Source organism: Elephas maximus, chromosome 3 (genome assembly GCF_024166365.1).
Source record: "Elephas maximus indicus isolate mEleMax1 chromosome 3, mEleMax1 primary haplotype, whole genome shotgun sequence".
Lineage (NCBI taxonomy): Eukaryota > Metazoa > Chordata > Mammalia > Proboscidea > Elephantidae > Elephas > Elephas maximus.
Genome location: NC_064821.1, coordinates 160,410,388 through 160,437,121, shown reverse-complemented (window position 1 = coordinate 160,437,121; position 26,734 = coordinate 160,410,388). Strand labels below are relative to the sequence as shown.

Here is a 26,734-nt window from a genome sequence, read left to right as displayed (position 1 = left end):
ATCAATGTCATTGAATTGTATATGTGGAAGTTGTGTTGGCTAAAACAAGAAATTATCAGGATATAGAAACTCTATAATTGCATATATAAAATTGACAGTATTAGATCATATGAGGAACATCAAAAGGAGAGAGGAATGAACCACTATACGGAAGCCTTGATGGGAAAACATTATATTGAAGTGTTACTGGGGAAGGAGACATATGACTGAGAGTCTTTAATGCTTGGCTGGGGAATTTAGATTTGATAACACACTTAATAAAGTGCTACAGTTTCTTGAGGAAGGAAGTTTAATATTTGTCCTCTGAAAGAAGTAGCCTTAAACTAAACTTGTATAGCTAAATGATAATTGTACTTTTTGAGTGAAAAAATAACAGCTTTTCAAAAACAGTCACAGGAAAGGAAAAATGCTTGGAAACTACTTCACTTTGTCATAGGGAGGGGAGCCTACCCACAGCAGAAGTTAATTAATGGTTCTTGAAAAACTGGCAGAGACCTAATTACTTTCCTCGTGAATTACTGTCTACAGGCTGACTACTGGTCTATTTAACCTACTTGTCTAGAGCATGAAGTCAAGGACGTTTTGACCACCATAAAGACTAACACAGAACAATAGTTAAGAACATTAAATGTTTTTGAAAAATGTTTTTTTTGACTTTGAGTAAATCACAAAATTTCTATAATATACAGTTTTCTTGACTATGGGATTAAAATATTTAAATTATTACTAAAATCAAATATTATTATTTAAATTTATAATTTCTTGACTATATGATTAATAATATTTAAATCTTACTAATGGGATTAATATTTACCCCATGGTATTGCTGTAAAGGTTAGATGAGACAATGCCTATAAAGCATTCAGCACAGTGACTTAAACTTGTTAAGCTTTCAACAAACGGTAGCTATGTAGAGGACAGAAATTCCAAAAGGATATATTAATTTCAGAAAGCTCTTCAAGACACATCCAATAAACAACTAGAGGTTCACTTATTACCTGACTCTGATTCTAACTTCTGTCCAGGTTGGCCAGAAATTGGGACAGTTTGTGAGAAAAAACCCAGGGTCATCATGCGTCTTTAGCAAAATGGATAACGAGGACTTGGCTTAATATTTATTTGTTTACTTATATGTAAATTTAAATAGGAGAGTGAAAGGAAAATGGAGTCAATGGAGAACAATGTATTAGCTTGTTCTCCCCTTTTTGTACCCCAAAATTTGACATTTCTAAAAACTTAGTTTTGGCCTCTAATTCTCTCCCATCTTTGAAGAACTTATCAACTTTCATGCAAGTATCCACATATATCTTCTATTTTGTTTCTAGCCCCGTCATATCTTGGAAGAGTTAGGACCGTATCTCTGCCTTCCTACTAGATTTTGACATTAAACGCCCCATATCTTCTCCCAAACTGAACATTAAAGAATTGATGTTCCAGGTTTAAAATGATGTTGGCATTGTAGTCCAAGAGAATCTGTTTCAATTTCCTAGTAAAGTATCCATAAAGACAGAGGAGGAAAATTACTGAAAACTAGCATTAAGAGTTAAAACTAATAACAGAATTTGGGAATAATTTTCATTAACTATCTTATTGCTGCCGAGTTACTTCCGACTCATAGCGACCCTGTAGGACAGACTAGAACTGCCCCATAGGGTTTCCAAGGCTGTAATCTTTATGAAGCGGACTGCCACACCTTTCTCCCGTGGAGTCGCTCGCTGGTGAGTTCGAACCACCAACCTTTCTGGTAGCAACTGAGCACTTAACCACTGCTCTACCAGGGCTCCCAATAATTCAGAGTAAAAAGAAAAAGAGAGAGAGAGAAAAAAAATGATATGTTAGAGAACAGTCCAGTCAAAGATGATATACTACTAAGGAGGAAATCAGAAGCATTTAAACAGAAACAATGACCTACAACTACAGCTTTACTGAATTAAAAACAAACAACTAAATAAACAGATAAAACGGAGTATGTACACCGAAGGTGCTCAGCAAGTTCCAGGAAAAAATAATACAAGAGACTCACGCCTAAACACAACCCAGAAAAAAAATGTTTTTTGAATTACAAAGCTAAAGGAAAGACCCTATATGCTACAGTCTGGAAAAAAAAAAAAAGAAAAATGAGGTTGATAATACAATGAGACAGAGATTATAGGGCTGAGAGAAAAAGTATTAAAAAATTAGCTAAACTGTCTTTCATGTGTGAAACATAACAATAATTATAACAAAGTAGCTAACAGCTATTGAATGCTTCTTAAATGCCATATACTTTGTTAAGCATTTTATGGTTTATTGTAATTATATTTAATCCCATTTTACAGATGAGGCAGATGGAACAGAAATTGATCCTTGGGCATGCAAAGGAATGGGAAAATTTACCTGCTGACTAATTTTGACTACCTGAAGGATGAATCAAAACTCCCAACCCCAAACCCAGTGCCGTCGAGGCCATTCCGACTCATAGTGCCTGGTGGATTTGAACTGCCGACCCTTTGGTTAGCAGCCGTAGCACTTAACCACTATGCCACCAGGGTTTCCGAATCAAACCTAAGAACTCAAAAACAGAGATACTGAGGAAAGACTAGCTGTAAACACTAGAAATACAGTTAAGTCTAAATTTTGGTTACAACTCCACGGAAAAACTCAAACTTTCTTGAAGCAGTCGAAAAGTGTGATCCATAACCTGTTTTACTGCATGATATAATTTTTTACTTGGAATGATTAACAAAAGAATCAAAGAATATATTTTAAAAGTGAGAGGCTGAATATATGAACAGACAATGGTCAGACCATACATGACAAAAGAACTCTGGCCCAAAACCTCTGCAGCAACCAGCCCAGGAAGCCAAATCACAACTTCTGTAGCAATTGGACTAGAACGGTCAAGACTTGGTCAATGACTGCCAACTCCCTATTCTTTGCCTTTGTTTCCAACTCAGGACCAACTGGAAGTCAAATATGCTCCCCAAACCCATCACCCAAGATGCTCCACCTCATGTGAGCCTACCTCCAGCTTCCCCATGGCAATGACCTCTAATGAGAACATACCTAATGCCTTCCTTTTTTCACTATAAAGCTTCCCCACTTTGCTGCCTGCCTTTGAGTCTCTGCCAGACATGGCTGATAATGGCTGAACTCCCTTGCTATAGCAAGCTCTGAATAAATAGCCTCTGTTTGTTTTCATTTGGGTGGTCTTCATTTATTTCCACAAACATTTAAAGACAACCACTAGTAGAATTAAAAAAAAGAAAGTTCACCTTCCAAATCATTAGAATAGATAAAAGCAAATGCAGTTTCTGTAGCAAAAAACAGAAGATAAGAAAGCATGCAAAACAGAAATCATTTGATGTGGAAAAATATAAGACAAAAAACCAGGATGCAAAATATTTGGAAAATATAGTGCACATAAAATATAAATTCACACAAACCACCGCTCATCTGTCAGGTTGTCATACTGTGGTGGCTTGCTTGTTGCTAAGATGCTGGCAGCTATGCCACCAGTATTCTAATGCTAGCGCAGTGACCCATGGTGAACAGGTTTCAGGAGAGCTTCCAGACAAAGACAGAGCAGGCCGGAAGGCCTGGCAATCTACTTCCAAAAATTAACCGATGAAAACCTTATGGACCACAACAGATCAATGCTTTGGACACATTATCAGGAGGGATCAATCACTAGAGGGCATCATGGTTGGTGAATTGGAGAGCCAACAAGGGTGTGGGAGGCTCTCGGTGGGATGGATTGGCACAATAGCTGAAATGATGAACTCGAAAACGCTGTAAGGATGATGCAGAATGTTTTGTTCTGTTGTACGTAAGGTAGCCCTTAGCTGGAGTTGACTCAGCAACTAATGAGAACAATTCACACAGAGAGGAAGCCACTGTGGTTAGGGTGGGAAGTTTGGTATTGAGCAGCCCAGGGTCAGATCTCTGCTGTGCCACCTTCCAGCTGGTTGTTGCTGAGCAAGTTATTTAACCTCTTCAAGTTCGTGTTTTTTTTTTTTTTAATTTAAAAAAATTAGTTAATAATAGTTCCTACTCATGGGGTTATTTGAGGAGTAAAATAATGCATACAAAGCCCTTGGCCTAGAGCCCCCTACATCATATGCAAATAAGAAACACTAACTCAAACAACTAGTTTGAAGGAAATGCACCAATATGTTAAAAAGAATATTAATGGCAACAGTAATTTCGATTTTTTTTCCCTGTTGAATATAAGAAAAAACATTTAAACTATATTCCAAACCCGCTGCCGTTGGGTTGATTCCGACTCATGGCGACCATTGAAATCGGCTATTGAGAGACCGTTGACCTTCCTACTGCTAAAACCTAAAAGGTAGAAAAGCGAATCATGTACCCTGGTTTAGAATTCAAATGACTAAAGCAGGGCACTGGTGAACATACTGCTTCCCTATCCTACTAGAATGTGCTTCCCTTAGCTCTTGGCATGGCTGGCTCCTTTATTTCAGGTCTGAGCTTAAATGTCACCTCCTTAGAGATGCCTTCCCTATCCCCACTATCCCAGATTGGTTCCCCTCTTATTCCTTTTCATAATACCCTATTTATTTTCTTTATAATATTAATCCCAATCTAATTATTTTATTTCATTGTATATTCTTTTCTCTACAGCTAGAAAATAAACTCTTTGAGAGCTTGTCTATTTCTTTCTCAATGTATTTCCAACACCTGGTAGAGTTGCCTGATATGTATTAGGAGCTCAATAAATTATTTATTGAACAAATGAATACTCTTAAGAGGATGTTACTATTATCTAGTTTCATACCAAGGGAAAAATTGTAATAAAATCAGTTCACGGTCAGTATAGTGGATAAGAGCATGGACCTCAAAGCCAGATTGCCTGAGTTTAAATCATGGCTCCACCACCTACTAGACAAGTTTCTTTTTATCCTCCTTTCCAATTTATTTTATTATTATTATTTTAATTTTAATGTGCTTTAGGTGAAAGTGTACAGCTCAAGTTATTTTCTCTTTCAAAATTTATACACAGATTCTTTTGTGACACTGGTTGCAATCCCCACAATGTGACAGCACTAGACAAGCTTCTTACTCTTTTGGAGCCTCCATTTCCTCTGTAAAATGAGGATCCTAATGATGCTTATCTCACAGGATTGCTTCAAGGGTTAAATGAGGTTACCAAACATAGTAATTGATACTAAGAACTCAATAAATGATATTCATAATATGTATAATGATAATATATGTTCATTAGTATTTGACCTAATGAAAGACAGAATGGTGAAAGAAAGATGCTATAAGGGACCTTAATGTGGGTCCCTTTTTTCAAAGCAGGATTATTTTCTTTTCTGATAGGTGACTCACACCAACAAACATAAATGCCAACATATAATCCCAGATACAGTCACAGACCTGGTCACAGACCTGGGCAGCAATCCTGATATGGGTAGGAAACATACCTGAAACTGACAGTTCACATATCTGGTTAGGTAATCTCAAACTATAAATGGTATGTTACAGGAATTCTGAGAAGGCTTTTAATTTAGGTAGAACAGGGACAGAACAAGGAACGGAAAGACGAAATGCAAGGGCCATGACAAGGGATCAGGAAGTGGTGTCTCTCCTTCTAAGGGCAGTAAATGGATTTAGGAACGTCTACAAATCTGATTGTTAGGGCCATGTTCATTGCTTTCTTCCACACAGCCTGGAGTAGAAAGTCTCTGGCTCGGTGAGTGGTAAAAACGAAGTGTCTCTTTTTCTGTTTCCCTCTGTGCCCATGGTGGTGTAGCAGTTAAGAGCTACGGCTGCTAACCAAAAGGTCAGCAGTTCAAATCTACCAAGCGCTCATTGGAAACACTATGGGACAGTTCTACTCTGTCCTATAGGGTCACTATGAGTTGGAATCGACTCAACGGTGATGGGTTTGGTGTTTTTTTCCCTGTGCCCATAACCCTGCATGGTCCTCCTCTCTGAGGTGTCTGTGCACATGCCCCACCTCTGAACTTTTCTTTCCCTTGACTGGACTCTGCTACTTCTGTCTTGTAATTATGGTGAGGCCGACATGCAGAGGTCACCTCAATTCCCCCAAACCAAATTAGACAACAGGGCAGGTTAAAAAGCAATTACAGTAGCCCATAGGAAATCACAATGGACTGCAACTAACACAGAAAAAACAATTACCATAATCAATACACTTTAAGCACATCAAAATGAATATTTCCACATGTCAAAATGGTTCCAGATTCACAAAGCAACCAAACTAAACAGAAAACACATTTAGTTTTCATAATGACTCGGCATGCCTCTTTGCCTAACGTCGGATCCTTGCCTCTTTTCTGACAATTCTGTGGGGGTTTTGCTTTTTAAAAAGGATTAGAAAAATTTTAATTTTTTTCACCTGGCCCTCTTGCTCAACTTGGCTTTTGCATCTGATTTGAGTTTGTTTGTTTCCAGCCTTTCCTCCCTCTGCTTCTGCTGCTCCTTTCACCTCCTATAATTTATCTTGGCCCCTTTACTTCTTATCCATTGAGTTTACACTTTACATTAATTCAGCCTGTCTTTGATTCTGCTCACTGATGGGGCTTATTCTCTTCACATTTCCAACCTCTCTTCTCATAGTCCTCCTTTCATTTCAAATAATTTAGCGCCGTTCTTTTAAAATTTATACCCTACATAATGATATCCATATTATTTCTTCTTTTTTTCTCCACTTCCTTTTTTTTTTTTTTAACTTTCCCTGACTATACTTTCTTCAGACACAACATAAAACAAAAGTCTTTCACAATTTTGATTGTTATAACTTCTGTCATACAATAATGCGTCTGATCTTCTTCTTCGGTGACTAAACCATTTTTCTTTCGTTTAGTTCCTGGTTGCATCTACGTTTACTTGGGATCTACCCCACCCTTCTGCCAGAATTAGTGTCCAGATGAATAATCACTGCCTACATATATCTGCTCACAGATCTGTTCTCTTATTTTTTTCTACTTCTTTGGCTGTTTGTGAGTTTTCAATGCTGTTGCCTTTATCAGCCTTGCTAGCACAGGAGTTTGGTGCTGTTTTTCCTTTTGTACGGGATTAATTTACCATCCCTGGTGCTTGTTGGATATGCTGCAATGACTGGAAGGCTCCAAAATAGTTTTAGAGAGTGGATTATCTCAACAGTCCTCAATGGCAATAGTTTTATCCTCAGACATCATGGTGACTCAGCTCTTTTCTGGCTCTACCATGCGTGAAGTTTTCAATCAATCATCTAACTCTCTGTATACACTTTAGTTTTTGATTTGTTTGCTCAGAACTTCTGCCTACTCACAGTTCCTTGATACCTCTGTTTTCTCATTCTCCTATGTCATTTCAGCTTTTGTTCTAATTATCTTCTGATCCTCTCCCTATACTTCTCTGTTCAGATTCTTGAGAATGATAACCTGATTGGACAAATAATCACTCTCATCTCTATTTGGGTGGGCTTAGTGGTACCTCTCTAAGTCATTACTTCTTGATCTGTAAAATGGGGATAATGCCACTTACTTATTTTCCAGGGTTGTTGTGAGAATTGAATAGATAATGTGTATGTAACAGCTGGTATGGTGCCTGGAAAATAGTGTTCAACGCCTGTTAATTCCTTCCATGTCCCCAAGGCCACAGATAGTGCCTTTTTCTGGCTAAGTGGCATTACAGGTTCTTAACAAGTATTCGTTGTACAACAATACAAATTATGTGTGTGCATGTAGAAGGAAAACAGACACACACACATACACACACACAGAGAAAAATATTTACTCAATATATATTCAGATAGTTCAAGTGAGATTTTCAGGAAAATAATGACAAAAATTATGAATAGTTGCTATTTTGGGGATTTCTTCTCTCCTGAAATATCTGCTATTTTATTACACTTTTGAGCTTAAGATGGTTTCTGCTCTCCATTCCTGGGTTCCTTATCAAGTTCTGACCAAACAGTTACATACATTTTTCATACACTTATCTGGCAGGCTCCTCTCCCAGTCCCTTTCCATACATTTGTACTCCGCCCACCAGGTGCCACTCATTTTAATGTTGATTTTAACAAAAACAAAGACGAAATCTATACTAGACTTGCTTTGATGAAGAGAACACACAGATTTGCTGGTAGGAGAAACACAAATATTTTATCTGTCTGTCTATCTATCTATATTTATAATGTAAACACTCAGACATTCTGGCTATGAACTTTTTTAAAATCTGGAAATATCTGAAACAAAACAAGAATACCCCAGGTTTTTTTTAACTCTGCTACAGGGAAAACAATGGTACAGGCTAGAATTCAGAACAAAGCTCTAGTCCTGCCTTGAAACTTATCATTATCAAGCAATTGGGAGTTTCTAAACTTGAGAGGAAGCGTAATGAGACAGGTGAGACATGTATGTTAGCAGGGTAATTGCTGCAGCAAACTAGAGCTGATTTTATTGTACTTGACTGTGTACTTTTCAGAGGCCGAAATGCCACTCACACTCAAGATGTGGGATATATGTAGTGTGGCAACAGCACCCATGGGAACAGTCTGAAGGAAGATGGCAGGAGAAAAGAAGCCAAAGGTAAGGATGGAGTCTATGAGCTGGAGTGTGAGTGGCCAGCTGCAGCAGGCCCACCACGAGACCAGATGGGAGGGAAACATATTGCTGTGCCTCTCAAGGAGCATGCGGATGTTGGCACCTCATCTGTGATCTAATTTGGCATTACTGATAGATAGTTTCTGGACAGTCACCTTGGAAATAATTACCTAGTTTTATAGAAAAGAAACTTTTATCTGTTTCTTTTTAACAGAATATACATAAAATTGGAAAACATAAAATATCAGGGTAGATAAGAATCTGCCACTATTCTCTTTTAGTAAACAGAGAAAAGAAAGGCATCGTCTTATATCCTCCTTAGTGTATGTTGTAACCACCAATTAGGTCAGTAAGAGTTAAAGAAGGGATGTTTACAGTTGGGGAAACTCTTTGCTATTGGGAGTAGAATGTGGGACAAATGAGGCTGAAAAAGAATACCTTCTTGGATTAAATATCTTTATGTAAGAAGCCTGCTAGCTTGGATTAAATATCTTTATGTAAGAAGCCTCTCAGCAGGGAGAGGGAGACAAGCAAGAAACTATTAGGAAACTCTTAAGTCTACCTGTCCACATCTGAAATAAACAGACAGCAACAGTAATTATTGCTTTTGTAATAAAAGATGGCATTCACAGCCTCAGCCTATGCTCTAACCATGCCAGAGCATATTACAGATTTGGGGATCTTAAGAAGTTATTTTTGCCAATGTCAGCCTTTTTAATATACTCCTCTTGAACACTTAAAATTTTTAAATTGAGTATACTAAGTGATATAACTTCATATATAATTCATTTCTAATCTTCTGACTTATGCCCATTAACCAACTTTATAGATGAAAGAAACTGTAGTATTTGATCATTCTAACTATTTACACCATGTACTTTGGGCAACTGATAAAAATATATCCATCATTACCGTGGCATATATGACCTTATATTGTTCTGATTGTTTCAAGTGATAATCCTGCCTCCTAACATAACTACTGGCTCTTTTAAGAAGGACCAGCACCAGATTTGGGAAACCCATAATCGTGCCACGAAGCTCCACTGACCACTGACCAGCTAACAACTTTGAGCAAGTTGTTTCACTTCACAGGGCCTCAGGTAGAAAGCAAGAGAATAGAGGCAGAGGCTCTTTAAACTGTTCCTTCCTACTCTCTGGTCCATGGGTATCTCCAGAAGGGCAATCATTCTTGTTAAATTTTACAGCCCTGAACTCAGAGGACTCTCCCACTATGGCTCTTGAAGAGTTCAGGGATTCTACCGTGCTCACGTGCTTCCATATTCTGCTGCTGAAAAATCTCAGCCTTTGATTCTACAAAGAAGTAGGCCTTGAAAACAGAATTAAACATAAGGTTATAATCACCAAAGACAGAATTATCATCAATCATGACCAAGGGACAGCTCCCAGTCACAAGCACTGCCCACATTTCATTTCATTCCTTTAATAATTCTGTGCAGGATAATTAAATCCCTATTTTACACAGTTCAAATCCGACAGGCACTCCTTGGAAACTCTATGGGGCAGTTCTAATCTGTCCTATAGTGTCGCTATGAGTCAGAATCGACTCGACGGCACTGGGTTATTTTACACGTGAGAAAATTAAGGTTCTTCATAGGTTTGCTTTCTATAAATATACTACTTTGCTAGGAAATGTAATAGGGGACTTTGATCATACTTTCATTTGCCACATCTTGAAGAAAAGCATTCTAGACTTTCCCAGGAAAAGTAAAAAATCACCTATAAATTAGTCCAGGAGCCCTGGTGGTACAATAGCTAAGTGCTCAGCTGCTAACCAAAAAGTCTAAGGTTTGAACCTACCAGCTGCTCAGCAGGAGAAAAGACCTAGTGATCTGCTCTGCAAAGATTTACAGTCTAGGAAGCCCTACGGGGCAGTTCTACTCTGTCCTATACAGTCACTATGAGTCAGATTCAACTCAGTGGCACACAACAGGAAAAGTCCAGCATTCAAGTTAAGAAAACAAACAGAAACATAATCCCTATATATAAGTTTTAATCAGTATTAAAGATAGCCTGCATGTACTCAGGGGCATACCTGATTTGGAAAGCTAAGCTGCTAACCTGAAACAAATAATGTCATCTCCATGCCATTATCATTCTGCATGTAAAGAATTATAGTTTCTTTTTGGGAAGAATCCCTCTTGCTGGGCCAAGGATTTAGGCGAAAGGGTGAAAGAAGATTCATGGAGTGTCTCTTTTTCTTCAGAAGCTTTTATAGCTGCAAGGCTTAGGTTATGAGTGCCATCTGACTGGGAGAGTTTAGCTCTAGAAGAACAAATGAGCCCCAGGAAGGCTGGTGTGAGGAGACGGGGTAAGAGTTGGAAGAGGAGTGGGGTCAGAAGCCCCAGCCACCAAAAAGCACAGGGGTCGGCATCCTCTGGTGGTTTATTTTTGAGACCTTTAAATGGCACTAGTAGCTGACTAGATGGATATGGGTCCAGGAAAAGGGAGGGTATCCTACAGCATACTCTCGACCTGCAGTTCCAATATGAGGCGCAGTAGGTACAAGCTAAGGCATGGTACGGCTGCTAACCAAAAGGTCGGCAGTTCAAATCTACCAGTTGCTCCTTAGAAATCTTATGGAGCAGTTCTACTCTGTCCTACAGGGTTGGAATCGACTGGACAGCAATGGGGTTAGCCACATTTGGCTACTTAAATTTAAATTAACGCAAATCCAATAAAATTTAAAATTCGTTTCTTCCATTGCACTAGCCACATGTCAAGCGCTCAACAGCCACTTGTGGAAAGTGGCTACCGCACTGGGAAGCACAGCTATGGAACACTTCTGTAACTGGACAGCATTGCTATAGAGTCTAGGCTGTGTAAGAAACAGGGCTTCCAACTGGTTTGTTCTGGTTCGAGCCCCTGCTGAGAATTTGAATTTCTAACAAATTCCCAGGGAGTGATACATAAGAATCAGCTGGGGATCTTGTTAAACTGTAAGTTCTAATTCAGTACACATAGGGTGGAAACGCAAATTCTCAGCAGGGAACTTGTTAGAAATGCAAATTCTCAAAAGGGTTCAAACTGGAAAAAACTGGTAAGAAATTATCATTTAAAACATTTGCTATTAAAAAAATAAAAATTAAAAAACCAACAAACAAAACACTTGGAGTTTAATATTACTAGGAAACTAATAGTATAGGTTGTATAACGTTGTTGGGAGCACTTATAATGGTGACCAGCACACACAGGAAGAGGTATTTAAGTGTTAGCTCTCAACAGTATTACTTTCACACTGAAACATATCCCTATAATTTAGTAGGGGAATAGATGCAAACTGATTCACTTGTCTGATCGCTTCTGTGTCCTGCATCCTCGTGAGCCAAGTCTTTTTCTGGTAGGTTACGACAGTCTCTTGTCCTCATGAGTATGTATGAGGCTGTGGGTGAGCTCTGCTCCTTACTTGTACAGCAGAATGTCAGCCGCCTGAAGTACTGGGTACGTGAGCAGGCCCGCAGTTCCATCGTGTTTCTGCTTGGCAGTCTTTGCCTGGGGTGAGAGGGCAGTGAAAAAAGAGGAGGGGAAGAAATCAGACATGAACCTAGTTATACTGCTAAGGACAGGCAGTTTTAAAGCCAGCAAAATGTGATCTAAAGCTACCTATACATCTCCATTAATTTTAGCAATTTTAACCATCCTCTAGGAGTCCCTGGTTGGTACAAATGGTTAAAGTGCTTGGCTGCTAACTGAAAGGTTGGTGGGTCAAGCCTACTCAGAGGTACCTTGGAAGAAAGGCCTGGTGATCTACTTCCAAAACAAATCAGCCATTGAAAACCTATGGGGCACAGCTCTACTCGGATACACATGGGTTTGCCGTGAGTCAGAATCAGCTTGCTGGTAACTGGTGATGGTGATGGAACCATCCTCTGGGGGCTTGTCTTCTTTCTCCAGGCTTAGACAGGAACAAGGTCAATCCATTTCATCACTATCCCTTTAAAGGAGCCTGCACTGCTACTATTTCTCTCTTTTTTTTTTTTTTCTTAGAGTAAGGGGATAAAGGATTCCCAGGTTCTAAATCAGACATATACCAGTATTTCCCAGATAAGGTCAAAAAATATCAGCCTTTAGAAATCAATAAGAATTAACATCAAAAGCCATGTTGTTTCTCTTTGGAAGCCTCCCAGAAAGTCTCACACTCGTGCTTTTGATAAAATTGGAATGTTCTCTTAAAATCTCCTTTAAAAAAAAAAAAAAAAAACATAGTAATTAAAAAATAAAACTGAAGACAGAAAAATTTTGATCTAAAACCAAAACACCAAACCTGTTGCCATTTAGTTGATTCTGACTCATAGAGACCCTATACTCGAAAACCACATACATTGCCGTCGAGTCGATTCTGACTCATGGCGACCCTACAGGACAGAGTAGAACTGCCCCCATAGAGTTTCCAAGGAGCGCCTGGCAGATTTGCACTGCTGACCTCTTGGTTAGCAGCTGTAGTACTTAACCACTATGCCACCAGGGTTTCCAGACCCTATAGGACACAGTAAAACTGCCCCAAAGGGGTTCCTAGGAGCAGCTGGTGGATTCAAACCATTCACCTTTTGGTTAGCAGCTGAATGCTTAACAACTATGCTATCTTGATGTTTAGGTGATAAAGAATGCTGAAGCAGTGACGGTAAAGTAATTCTAATGAATAGTACAGGTTGTGTAGACCAAAATATTTCCTGAGTGGAGAAGTTAATAGAAAACCAGAGGTGATGTTATACAAATATTAAATAACCTGGTGAGCAATGGGTACCAATATAAACTACTAGTGTGTACCTAGTGAGCATGAGCTCTAGTGATACTACCTCCCTTCTGCAGATAAGCATTGCTGACACGTAATATGGTTTTCTGAGTAGAGCTACTTATTAGAAGGGAACGCTTTACTTCACTGGTAATTGCTTCCAAAGCCTGGGTATATCATCTCTTGTAATATAATAAGTAGATATTTTGGTGAGTCAATAAATCTGATTGGTTTAGTTAGTATGAATTACTTCCCTGAAGTCTGATTATTTCTCAATGAGCTGAACAACTGAATTTTACAAACCTGCACAATTCCAAGGACTAAACTCATGAGATCGTAACTCAGGCTTCACCCACGAACATGCAGACATATCCTTTGAGGCTGGGTCTGAAAAAGCAACAGCTTCTCTCTTTAACCATCTTAATTTCCATGTTCTATAATTTAGTTACAAATTTAACTTTTCTGGTTATATCTCAAGTAGTTTCTGGCTTATAGCAACTAATGTTATAGGCCATTCAAAGGAAATATGCATGTTTCAAGATACAACTCCTTCAGTATATTCCCTTATTATAATGTCCATGTGAAGGGCTATTTTGCCATTATTACTGGGTAAAGATTGTGAAGGTTTATTTTGGAAATAATCAAATTTTTAATAATCAACTTAAAAAAGTTGCTACCGTGTTAGATTTATATCTTTTATTATTAGACTACTGGGCCTTGAAATAACAAGAGAGGGGAGGGGATGTAGAGAACACTAATATTTAGCTAGTGCCTATTCTGTGCCTCAGATGTTTTGCATATGGTGGGGTCTCATTAATCTTCCAAACAACCTTGACCTCAACAAGTCTAGGCCCACCATTCTACCCTGTTGTTTCTGCTTCAATCAAAACCAAGCTAAGTGCTCTTATCAGATTCTCCCATAGCACTGGGATTCTTCCATCAAAGCACTTTTCACACTTTCTTGTTGCCTGTTTTATTGTGTTTTCCCAAATAGACTACAAGCTTCAAGGGAGTTAACCTCTGTCTTACACACCTGTAGGTCTATGGCCTCTCCCATGATGTAAGATTTCCAGAAGGCATCATTGTTATTTGTTAATGAGGGAATCACCCTGCAAAGCATTACTTGCCCAAGGATGAGGCTGGGACTTGAAATCCATGCATTTTCTACAAATACCACACCAAATCATGGACAAGTGGGAAGGTTTCCCCAGAATACCAGTGGATTCACTAGTCAGGTGTTATCAGGAGGCCCTGAGACACCACCTTTAAGTGGGAAACCAAAAAATAAACCAAACCTGTTGCCGTAGAGTCGATCCTGACTCACAGTGACCCTATAGGACAGAGTAGAACTGCCCCACAAGGTTTTCAAGGAGCAGCTGGCGCATTAGAACTGCCAACTTTTTGGTTAGCACCCTGAGCTCTTAACCACTGTGCAACCAGGGCTCCTAAAGTGGGAACCAAATCCCAAACCAAACCCACTGCTGTAGAGTTGATTACTGACTCATAGCAACCCTACAGGACAGAGTAGACCTGCCCCATAGAGTTTCCAAGAAGTACCTGATAGATGCAAACTGCCGACCTTTCGGTTAGCAGCCGTAGCTCTTAACCACTACGCCACCAGTGTTTCCAAAGTGGGAACGGTTCTCATTAAATTTGTATTCAGTTCCTACAAGGAAGGATTTCAGCATTGAACTTAGTGTTAGATTATGGTAAAATGGAAAGTCTTGCCTAAAACCAAAATTACGGTAGAGAACATTATAGAATTTTGCATTTAATTCCTGCCAAGTAATGACTCTGCAGCATTACTGATGCCCCTCTGCCACATTAAAGTTCAGTTTGTTTCTCTACAGCATATGCCAAGGCTTTAAAGCTTTTAAGGAATCCAATGGCCCTGAAAATATTTTCGAAAGAAGCCTGAAACTGAAATTAGTGTTGATGTAGTTATGGCTGCCTACCCTCAGGTTATCAAATTGCAAAAATAAATGCAAGTACTATGACTTATCCAATTTATCTTTCTCAGTTGCACTTCCTAGAAAACGTACAGCCTTCATTTTTCTGTGGGTTTGAACTGTTGCTTGGACTTAAATTGTTTAAATGTTAAATAAAATATGTTCTCTCTCCCAACAATGAAAAGATTCTTGCCTCACTGCCAGTTAATTCCAGCGCAGACAGGAGGCAACTTCAGGGTCCTGTGATCCGGAAATTGGGGACTGTTCGTTAATTATGATGTGGTAGGTTCAAAGTCATTAAGGAGACTATCCAAAGATAACTCTGATTCAACCATACACAGATCAAAACCATTTGTAAGATTTTAGAGCTGGAAGGAATCCTGGAGAACTCTTTTGACTTTCTGTCCCATACCTGGAAGTAGAGAGGTTAAAGCACTGTTCCAGGCCACTAAGTGAGTAGCAGACTGGGGGTAGTGGGGAGGACACAAAAACAGAAAAGGAAAAATAGCTATAATGGGGAACTTAGACTCCTTTCTGTTTATTAATCAGACCACCGGCATTTACCTTCCACTGGTGTAAGTGTTGTAATCGGGGTAGTCTGACCATGCAGGTAAGGATCCAACTTAATTGCGTGTGTTCAGACACCTAAAGAAATAAGGTAGAACGGTAACAAAGGCAGTCATGGTTTCATGCATACAAGACAAAACTAAACAGACAACAGGTATTATCTGAAATGGCTGAAAAATATCCCAAATCAAGGTAATTCAAAGGGGAAGGGAGCCTGGTTCTGATCAATGATGCATAGACTCTTACAGGTTATTATAGGGAATCTTAAAAGTTAACTAATCCAATTACTAGTCTCATGTTTAAATCTTCCTCACAACATCCCTAGCAAATGGATGGCCAGACTCTGCTTCAACATCTTCAGTGAGAGGGTTTCATTATGTTTTATGTTATTTTAAAAAAAAGCTGAGGTTATTAAGAAAACACATACACACATGCGTAATTTCTCCTTGCTTATTCCAACTCCTCTCTAAACAACTTCTAAATAAATGAAAACAGGTATCACACCTTACAAGTAAATGCTAGAGAAAGGTGTTGGACTTAAAAATTAAAGGTTAAATCCTTTAGTGATTTGAAATATAGGAATTACTTTATCATCTCAAAAGATTTTTTTTATAGTTTCTAGCTTCTCTGCTAAATCTAACAAAATGACCAAGTAAAGGAGAAAATGTCTTTTTTTTTTTTTTTTAAGAAATTTAGTCAACAAGAAAATATAAACTTTCCCTAACTTGTTTTTGTTTTAACCAAATTTAATCAAGTAATCAAATCTGGCAACAATTGGGATGACTCTTGGGCCCAGGCCAAATCCTAACTGATGACCTAGAATGTCAGACCTATACATCCCATTTTGGGGCCCTGGGGATTCCTAGCCCTCATTGATCGCAGCTTTGTGTGTCCATATGATTTCCTTAAAAAGCAGAGACTGCTGCCAACTCTGCAAAGTAGCCCCAAATGTGTTCTTTGTGGGTTTGGCAAAAGGAACCCAAAGGCACGGGGCTGAGTCAGCCCAGGCCTATTTTACTAGCAAGGAATCGCCATCTGGCATGAGATAGTTTCTCATTTTTTCCCTCAAGTCACAGAGAGGGAATAGTTGTTATTCACGTGTTTGACAAGGGATCGATTTTTAGAGTTTTGCAAGTCGCTGGGCTAAATCTGTCATCTTTCTTCCAAGAGGCATTGTGTTTCATTGAGGGCAATGGCTTTGACAGCGCTGCCCATGCAAATTGCTAACCGCTGCTGTAAACAGCTATCAGACAAAAACAGTAACTCTAGATGTAAGTAAGCAAGTGGATTATAGTTGCTTCCAATCATCAAGCAAAACACATTCCCATTAGAACTAATAAAACAAGAGTTGTTTTTTGGCATGAAGAAGTAAGAGAGGTTTTTTTTTTCCTTCTTTACTGAATTGGGGGGAAAGGAATGAAAACACAGCATAACCATGGACATATGGAAAGAAAAAAGATGACTCCTATTCTCGCTCAAGTGCTTAGCTTTGGTGATACGCAAAAGGCTACCACCATGTCTCTATGAAGTCAAGTATTTTCCTTGGAGTAGCTTTTTATTTGGACATATGGAATGAAACGGATTTAATATTCTGCAGAGATCTTCCTGGTGTTTCCAAAAGATGTGGCATGAAATTAATTCAAATTTTCCTCACACTGAGAAAAATAGGTAAAAGGTAATTACTTTTCACATTTCATTTTTAATAATTATATAAAAAAAAGAAGTACAGTTCAGAATTCGGTTCTCCTCATTCATTCCTATTCACGACAACTGCTTGCAAAGGTTCAGATTTCTATTCTGGGAAAAGTTAAAGAATTATATCCAAATATAATATTTGCTGACTTATGTTGTGAAACCACACAAAAACATTAACAATATGACCCTGTTTTAGCCACGAAGAAACAAAAGCATACAATCATAAAGTGGTCTGTTGGTCCTCCACAAACAAGTCAGCAATGATGAGTGGAAAATAACTGAATACTTGGTTAAGAGCTTAACTGCTAACCAAAAGGTTGGCAGTTCTAATCGACCAGCCACTCCTTGTGAACTCTATGGGGCACTTCTACTCTGTTCTATAGGGTTGCTTTGAGTCGGAAGTGACTCCGTGGCAACAGTTTTAATGCTAACAAGATTTGTGCATTCTTCAGTTATAGCAGTTTAATTTGCTATAAATGAACACACTGCTGTAAAACAAAGCTTGACACACTGTAGGTGCTCAATAAATACATGTTGAGTGTATGAACAATATGAAAGGCTAGAGAAAGAATGGTAAGGACCAAAAGGAATCCATTAGGTTTGGCAAGTGACTTTTTGGTGATCCAGGTAAAAGCAGTTTCAGAGGAGTGATCACAGAGGATTCAAAAGTGACGAGGAGGGAGGATATGAAGACAGACAAGATGCATAGCACAATGACTGAAGGCTCTATCTTTGGAGTGATGCTGCTTAGGTACGAATGATAGTTCCACTATTTATTAGTTCGGTGACCCTGGGTAAGTGACTTAGCATCTCTATGCCTCAATTTCTTTACCTATAAAATGTGGTTAACAATAGCATTCACCTGACAGTGCTTAGAATAGCACCTGAGCCACAGTAAGCAACCAATAAATGGTTATTATTACCATGGATAGCTTTTAGACTGACATTTGTTTTAATTTTTTATCTTGAGATAATTGCTGATTCCCATGCAGTTATAACAAATAACAGAGAGAGGTCCTGTGTGCCCTTCACCAAGTTTTCCCCAACAGTAAAACCTTGGATAAACATATAACAATATCACAACCAGGAAACTGAATGTGATGCAATCCATCCACCTATTTAAGATTTACCAGTTTTACATATTCTCATTGTGTGTGTGTATTTAGTTCTATATAGTTTTATCACATGTGTAAAATGTTTGTATTTTTAAGGAAGGATAAAAAAATAAAAGGAAGGATAGAGAGGGATAATTACCTGTGGATAGAGAGTCAAATTTTTGTTTTATTTTGTTTTGTTTGTAAAGGTGGTACCTACAGTCTATGTGCTAAGCAGGAGAAGAACCACTGAACTATATGAGAAGAGACAATTTACAGAACAATATTCCTGAAGAAGGAGATGGAATAAATCTAACATAGGTTAAAAGAACCTATGACTGAAACATCTTCCATTGAAACAATAGGAAGGTAAGTTAAGTATCTTGAGAGCTAGGAGTGGAGTACAGAAAGTTAGAGGACTTCACATTCTAATGGGCTCTCTTATCTCTGAAAATAGAAGACAGTCTGATTAGAAACAAATGGGGTAAGAAAAACACTCAGCAGAATTTCTGGGTTTCATAGGAAGGAACAAAAGATCTTCTGGAATAGAATTATCTGCAGTTTGAAGTTTTGTATATGGCATTGTGAAAAAAACAGGACAACGATTCTTAAAATATACACTTGGGGAAATACTGATATTTTTCAAGGGAGACTAAAATGCTTTGCCTAAATAATAATAATAGGTCCTTTAAAAATTTTTTGGAAAAAATTAAATCAGTTGATTGCATTTTCAATTTCCTTTGGTCAGTAGAATTTTTAACAGAATCCAAAAAAAAAAAAAAAAAAACTGCTAAACATAAAGCAAAAGCCCTTGGTAAATTAATCTACATTATAACTAAGAACTCTTTATGAAACATCACCACTTAAAGAGTAGTGAAATCACAAGCCACAGAGTGGGAAAAGATACTTGCAATACCAAAACAGAATATATTGGTACACAGACTATGTAAAGAACTACAAACTGATAAGAAGAAAACTCTATGAGAATTCGTAAAAAAAAAAAGAATATGCAATTTACACAAAATAAGATATCCAAATGGCAAATTAGTACATGAAGAAATACTAAACTTCATTAACCATCAGGGAAGTACAAAATAAATACATTAGATGCAACTTAAAGCTCAATGTGATACCTACCGCTACACACTTTACCAGAATGATTAATGTGAAAAAGCAAAAGAATGTCGAGTAGAGCAAAAATGTTGAGTAAATGGAACTCTCAGTTGAGTAAATGGAAATCTGCAGGTAGTAACTGGAAAGGGACACGAAAGGCATTCTGGTTACTAGTTATATGAGTGTGTTCAGTTTATGAAAATTGATTGAGTTATACACCTAAGCTTTTGCACTATTCTCTGTGTTTGTATACTTAATAAAAAGTTAACATCAAAAACAATTTAAGAAATATGAACATAAAAATTTATCCATGAAATAAAGAACTCTATATATGTGACAAATACTAGATTGGAGGTAGCTGAAGAGAGAACCAGAGAATTAGAAGACAGAATGAAAAAATTACTGAGAATGCGGTACAGAAAGACAAAGGGATAGAAAATTTGAAAGAGAAGCTAGGAGTCCTGGAGACTAGACCAAGAAGCACCAACTTACATCTAACAGGATTATCAGAGGAGAAAAAAAAGAAAATGGAAGAGAGGCAACACTGAAAGAGATAATAGCGAAGAATTTTCCAGAACTGAAGGAAATCATGAGTGTTCACTTTACAAAATATCACTAAATGCCATGTAATATGCTTTTCAAAAATCCCACTCAGTCATATGGTAATGAAACTGTGGAATATGAAGAAAAAAAGCTACTGAGAGAAAATACAATTAACTTACAAAATACTGAGAAACAGATTGATATCAGTCTTTCCATCAGTTAACAACTGATATCAAAAGAAAAGGAACATTTATTTAGAGTACTGAATTCCAAATGATTTCATTCTGGAGCTTCATTCCAAATGAAATCATTCTGGATTTCAGTGAGGGCAAAATGAAGACATTTTCAGGCTAATTAATATTAACAAACTTTATTACCCACTGTGATGGTTAACGTTGTGTGTCAACATGGCTGGGACATGATTCTCAGTAGTTTGGGAGTTATGATGTAGTTTGGCAGCTATGTAATGATGTGATCGCATCCATAATGAGATCTGATATAATGTAATCACATCCATGATGCGATATGCTGAGTAGCCAATCAGTACAAAGGGAGTTTTCTTCAGGGTGTGGCCTGAATCCAATGTGTGGACTTTCTGGCAAAGCTTGCTGGCTTTTGCTCATTCTGGATCCTTATCTGACCTCCAGTTCTTGGAACTTGAGCTAGCAGCTCACCTGCTGATCTTGGGATTCTTCAGCCTCTGCAGCCTGTGAGCCAGAGGCCTGCGTCTGACCTGCTGGTCTTGGGTTCGCCAGCCCGTACAACTACATGAGTCAGGCAGGAGAAGCCTCTAGGCTGATGCATGAACTTGGGACTTTCCAGCCTCTACAACCTTGACAGCCATTTCCTCGATATAAATCTCTCCCTCTCTCTCTCTACATATATACATATGTATACACGCTTCACTGGTTTTGCTTTCTAGAGAACCCAGCCTATGACATTTGGTGCCGAGAGTGGTTCTAGAGAAAATTATAAGGATGAGTTTTCTAAATGGTTCTCAAGTCTAGTTAGTCTTAAAGATGGTGAAGACTCTGCTTCCAGTAATAAAGAGGGCACTGCTAATCCATGGCTTGAGGTGGAAAGAGAAACATGTAAAGTATCATCACCAACAGATCAAGTGTTGGTGAGAGGCAAGGCTCTGGGTGATTGCATGCTTGATACATTTCTACAATTTTGTCAGAATAAAAAGTATAAGGAAGCTGGTTGGTTGGTCCTACTTTTGCTAGACAAAGTGGTGACAGAAAGAGATGAGCTCAGGGCTTCAGAGTCACAGCTCAAGGGCCACACTAATGACTTCAAAGTTTCCACTTGTGCCTTGAAAGAAAGCCTTATTTCTTGTAGTAACAGAGCTGATATTGCCAAAAACCAAACCCAGAGTCTTACTATAAAAGTGGCTGAATTACAATGCCAACTGAATTCCCAACATCAAATGGTATCTGAAATTAAAGTGAGGGCATCGATTAGGAAGAAATGGGATCCTGAAACTTGGGATGGGGACATATGGGCAGATAATCAGGAAGCTGGGGACGCTGAGCCCCTAAATTCCATTGAATCACTCCTGCCAACAGAACCAGCCTTCTCACTCCCATCTGAAGAGATTATTCCATCTTTCTCTGCTAAGCCACTTGTCTTAGTTATCTAGTACCGCTATAACAAAAATACCTAAGTGGATGGCTTTAAAAAAGAGAAATTTACTCTCTCACAGTATGGGAGGCTAGAAGCCTGAATTCAGGGTGCCAGCTCCTGGGGAGCTGGGGGAATGTCCTTGTCATCAATCTCCCCCTGTCAAGAAGCTTCTCAGCGTAGGGACTCTGGATCCAAAGGATGTGCTATCCTCCTAGCTCTTGTTTCTTGGTGGTATGAAGTCCTGATGTCTCTCTGCTTGCTTCTCTCTTTTACACCTCAAAAGAGATTGGCTTAAGACACAACCTAATCCTATTGACTGAATCCTGCCTCCTTAACACGTTGTTGCTGTTATTAGGTGCCATTGAGTTAGTTCCGACTCATAGCGACTCTATGTGCAACAGAACAAAACACTGCCCAGTCCTGCATCATCCTTACAATCGTGTTATGCTTGAGCTCATTGTTGCAGCCACTGTGTCAATCCACCTCGCTGAGGGTCTTCCTCTTTTCCGCTGACCCTGTACTTTGCCAAGCATGATGTCCTTCTTCAGGGACTAATCCCTCCTGACATGTTCAAAGTATGTAAGACACAGTCTCGCCATCCTTGCTTCTAAGGACCATTCTGGTTGTACTTCTTCCAAGATAGATTTGTTTATTCTTTTGGGAGTCCATGGTATCTTCAATATTCTCCAACATCACAATTCAAAGGCGCCAATTCTTTTTCAGTCTTCCTTGTTCATTTTCCAGCTTTCACATGATGTGACTGAAAATACCATGGCTTGGGTCAGGCACACCTTAGTCGTCAAGGTGACATCTTTGCTTTCCTACACTTTAAAGAGGTCCTTTGCAGGACCTTTGCAAATTTACTCAATGCAATGCGTCTTTTGATTTCTTGACCGCTGCTTCCATGGCTGTTGATTGTGGATCCAAGTAAAATGAAATCCTTGACAACTTCAATCTTTTCTCTGTTTATCATGATGTTGCTCATTAGTCCAGTTGTCCAACTGGTCCAATCCATACTGAAGGCTGTGTGGTCTTTGATCTTCATTAGTAAGTGCTTCAAGTCCTTTTCACTTTCAGCAAGCAAGGTTGTATCATCTGCATAATGCAGATTGTTAATGAGTCTTCCTCCAATCCTGATGCCCCATTCTTCTTTGTATACTCCAGCTTCTTGGATTATTTGCTCAGCATACAGATTGAACAAAAAAAAGGTAAAAGGATACAACCCTGATGTACACCTTTCCTGACTTTAAACCAATCAGTATCCCTTTGTTCTGTATGAACAAGTGCCTCTTGATCTATGTAAACATTCCTCATGAGCACAATTAAGTGTTCTGGAACTCCCATTATTCGCAATGTTATCCATAATTTGTAATGATCCACACAGTCGAATGCCTTTGCATAGTCAATAAAACACAGGTAAACATCCTCTGGTATTCTCTGCTTTCAGCCAGGATCCATCTGACATCAGCAATGATATCCCTGGTTCCACGTCCTCTTCTGAAACCAGCCTGAATTTCTGGCATTCCCTGTCGATATACTGTCGCAGCCGTTTTTGAATGATCTTCAGCAAAATTTCGCTTGTGTATGATATTAATGATATTGTTCTATAATGTCTGTATTTGGTTGGATCACCTTTCTTGGGAATAAGCATAAATATGGATCTTTCCCAGTCAGTTGGCCAGGAAGCTGTCTTCCATATTTGTTGGCATAGATGAGTGAGCACCTCCAGTGCTGCATCTGTTTGTTGAAACATCTCAGTTGATATTCCATCAATTCCTGGAGCCTTGTTTTTTGCCAATGCCTTCAGTGCAGCTTGGGCTCATTAACATAACTGCCGCTAATCCTGTCTCATTAACATCATAGGGGTAAAGTGTACAACACATGGGAAAATCACATCAGATGACAAAATGGTGGACAATCACACACACTGAGAATCATGGCCGAGCCAAGCTGACAGACATTCAATCCATGACACCACTCTCCCCAGTAAAACCATTAGCCCCTCGACACCACTCTCCCCAGTAAAACCATTAGCCCCTCCACACCTCTCTGATGAGATTAACCTAGCTGTTGTCTTAAGGGCCTTTGTCTGAGTCATCCCCTGGAGAGGCATCGGAGTCATTGCCTGGGGCATTACCTGAGGCAGATGCCTTATGAGACCTTGTTGAATGTTCTCAGAATACATACTACTACCATTTTTGCTTCTAGACACATAACTAGACTTAAGTCCCAGCGAGCCCCAAAAGGTGAAGTACAAAGCATAGCCCAGGAGGAGGTACTCTATACTTCAAAAGAACTGCTTGACTTTTCTAATATGTACAAACAGAAACCTGGGGAATATGTGTGGGAATGGCTATTAAGGGTGTGGGATAATGGTGCAAGGAACATAGAGTTGGATCAGTCTGAATTTAGTGATACTGGCCTACTAAGCACAGATTCTGCATTCAGTGTTTCAGCTTGTGAAGTTAGGAAAGGATCTAATGGTTTATTCGGTTGGTTTGCTGAGGCATGGATTATGTGGTAGCATACACTAAATCAAGTTGAAGTGCCAGGCCTATCTTGGTGTACTATAGAAGAAGGAATCCAAAAGCTTAGGGAAATTGAAATATTAGAGTAGATTTATCATGTTAGAACCACAGACCCACCCACGGAATGCCCAGAGGACAAACCTTTTACCACAACAGTGAGGAACAAATTTATGAAGGGAGCCCCGGCATCCTTGAAGACTTCTGTGATTGCTCTTTTATGTAACTCAGATTTGACAATGGGAATTGCCGTAACTGAATTAAGACACCTAACTACGATGGGGCTGATTGGACCTGGTGGTGGTAGGGGACAAGGGGCTGCACTCAATCGGCAAAGACAAGGTGGGCGTGGTTACAGTAATGGACAGTGGAGTCAAAGCTGTAATCAGAATAGTCCAACTTGTATGGACTTATAGTGTTGGTTACTTATTCATGGTGCCCCTGGGAGTGAAATAGATCAGAAATGTACTAAATGTTTGCTTGATCTGTACAAGCAGAAGAGTTCTGGGTCAAGTGAATGGCAATCTAACTCAAATTGCCAGAATAGTCATGGCTCCACAATCAATTCACAGACCTGAGCCAGTTTACAGACCCACAACCCCCTGAATGATGGGGAGGTAAGGTCCTCTTGATGAAGGACCCAACTACACTGCTAAAAATTTATACTGTTAATCTTTCTCCCAGCCTTACCCAAAAGGGTCTATTTTTGGCCTTTTATGAGAATGACTGTTCACTGAGGAAAAGGAAATAATCAGACTTTTCCGGGATTATTGGATACTGGCTCTGAACTGACATTAATTCTAAGAGACCCAGAACATCACTGTGACCCACCAGTCAGAGTGGGGGTGTATGGAGATGAGATTATTATTGGACACTTAGCTCAGGTTTGTCTCACAGTGGGTCCAGTGGGTTCCCAAACCATCCTGTAGTGATCTCCCCAGTTCCAGAATGCATTATTGGAATAGATATACTCAGCAACTTGCAGAACCCCCACACTGGATCCCTGACAAGTGGAGTAAGAGCTATTATGGTAGGAAAAGTCAAGTGGAAGCCATTAGAACTGCCCGATTACTGCCACCATCAAGGACTTGAAGGATGCATGGGTGGTGATTCTCACCACATTCCCATTCAACTCACCCATGTGGACTGTGCAAAAAACAGATGGATCTTGGATAATGACAGTGGATTATCATAAAATTAACCAGGTGGCTACTCCAGTTGCAGCTGCTTTTCCAGACGTGGTTTCACTGCTTGAAAAAATTAGTACATCTGATACCTGGTTTGCAGCTGTTGAGCTGGCCAGTGCCTTTTTCTCAATTCCAGTTTCAAAGGAACACCAGAATCAGCTTGCCTTCAGCTGGCAAGGTCAGCAATACAACTTCACTGACCTACATCAAAATCCAAAAAACTCATTGCACTGAGTCAATTCCAACCCATAGTGACCACCAGGAGCAAGGTCAGCAATACATTTTAAGGGTCCTACCTCAGAGCTATATCAACGCTGCAGCCCTATGCCATAATTTAGTCCACAGGGCACTTAATCGCTTTTCCTTTCCACAAGATGTCACATTGGTCCATTGCATTGATGACATTATGTTGATTGAACCTTGTAAGGATGAAGTGTCAATGACTCTGGACTTACTGGTAAAATATTTACATGCTAGAGGATGGGAAATTAATTTGACAAAAATTCAGGCACCTCCCGCCTCAGTGAAATTTCTAGGGGTCCAGTGGTGTGGCACGTGTCGAGATATTACTTCTAAAATGAAGGATAATTTATTGTATCTGGTCCTTCCCACAACCAAAAGGGAGGCACAACTCCTGGTAGGCCTCTATGGATTTTGGGGGCAACATATCCCTCATCTGGGTGTGCTTTTCCAGCCTATTTATCAAATGACTTGAAAAGCTCCTAGTTTTGAGTGAGGCCCAGAACAATAGATGTCTCTGCAACAGGTTCAGACTGTTGTGCAAGCCACTCTGCCCCGTGGGCCATATGATCCAGTCAACCCAATGGTGTCCCAAGTGTCAGTGTCAGACAGAGATATTGTTTGGAGTCTTCGGAAGGCCCCTATTAGTGAATCATAGTGCAGACTCTTAGGATTTTGGAGCAAAGCCCTGCCATCCTCTCCGGATAACTACTCTCCTTCTGAGAAACAGCTTTTGGCTTGCTACTGGGCCTTAGTAGAGACTGAACCATGGACCACCATGTCACCATGTAGGCTGAGCTGCCCGTCATGAACTGTGTGTTGTCTGATCCATAGAGTCATAAAGTCGGAACATGCACAGCAGCACTCCATCATTAAATGGAAGTGGT

At 39.3% G+C, this 26,734-nt stretch overlaps 1 protein-coding gene across 3 annotated transcripts in view; it reads right to left on the bottom strand.

The window, feature by feature from the left end:
* WARS2 (tryptophanyl tRNA synthetase 2, mitochondrial) overlaps nt 1–26,734 on the bottom strand; it is a 108,136-nt gene that overhangs the window by 6,373 nt on the left and 75,029 nt on the right. For 2 of the 3 annotated variants that reach the window (XM_049879958.1, XM_049879961.1), the window contains exons 3-4: nt 15,822–15,902; nt 11,983–12,068 (exon numbers count right to left, since the gene is read on the bottom strand). In XM_049879958.1, the coding sequence (XP_049735915.1) occupies nt 11,983–12,068; nt 15,822–15,902 (167 nt within the window). The remainder of the gene's footprint in view (nt 1–11,982; nt 12,069–15,821; nt 15,903–26,734) is intronic. The other variant, XM_049879960.1, reaches the window with a different exon arrangement.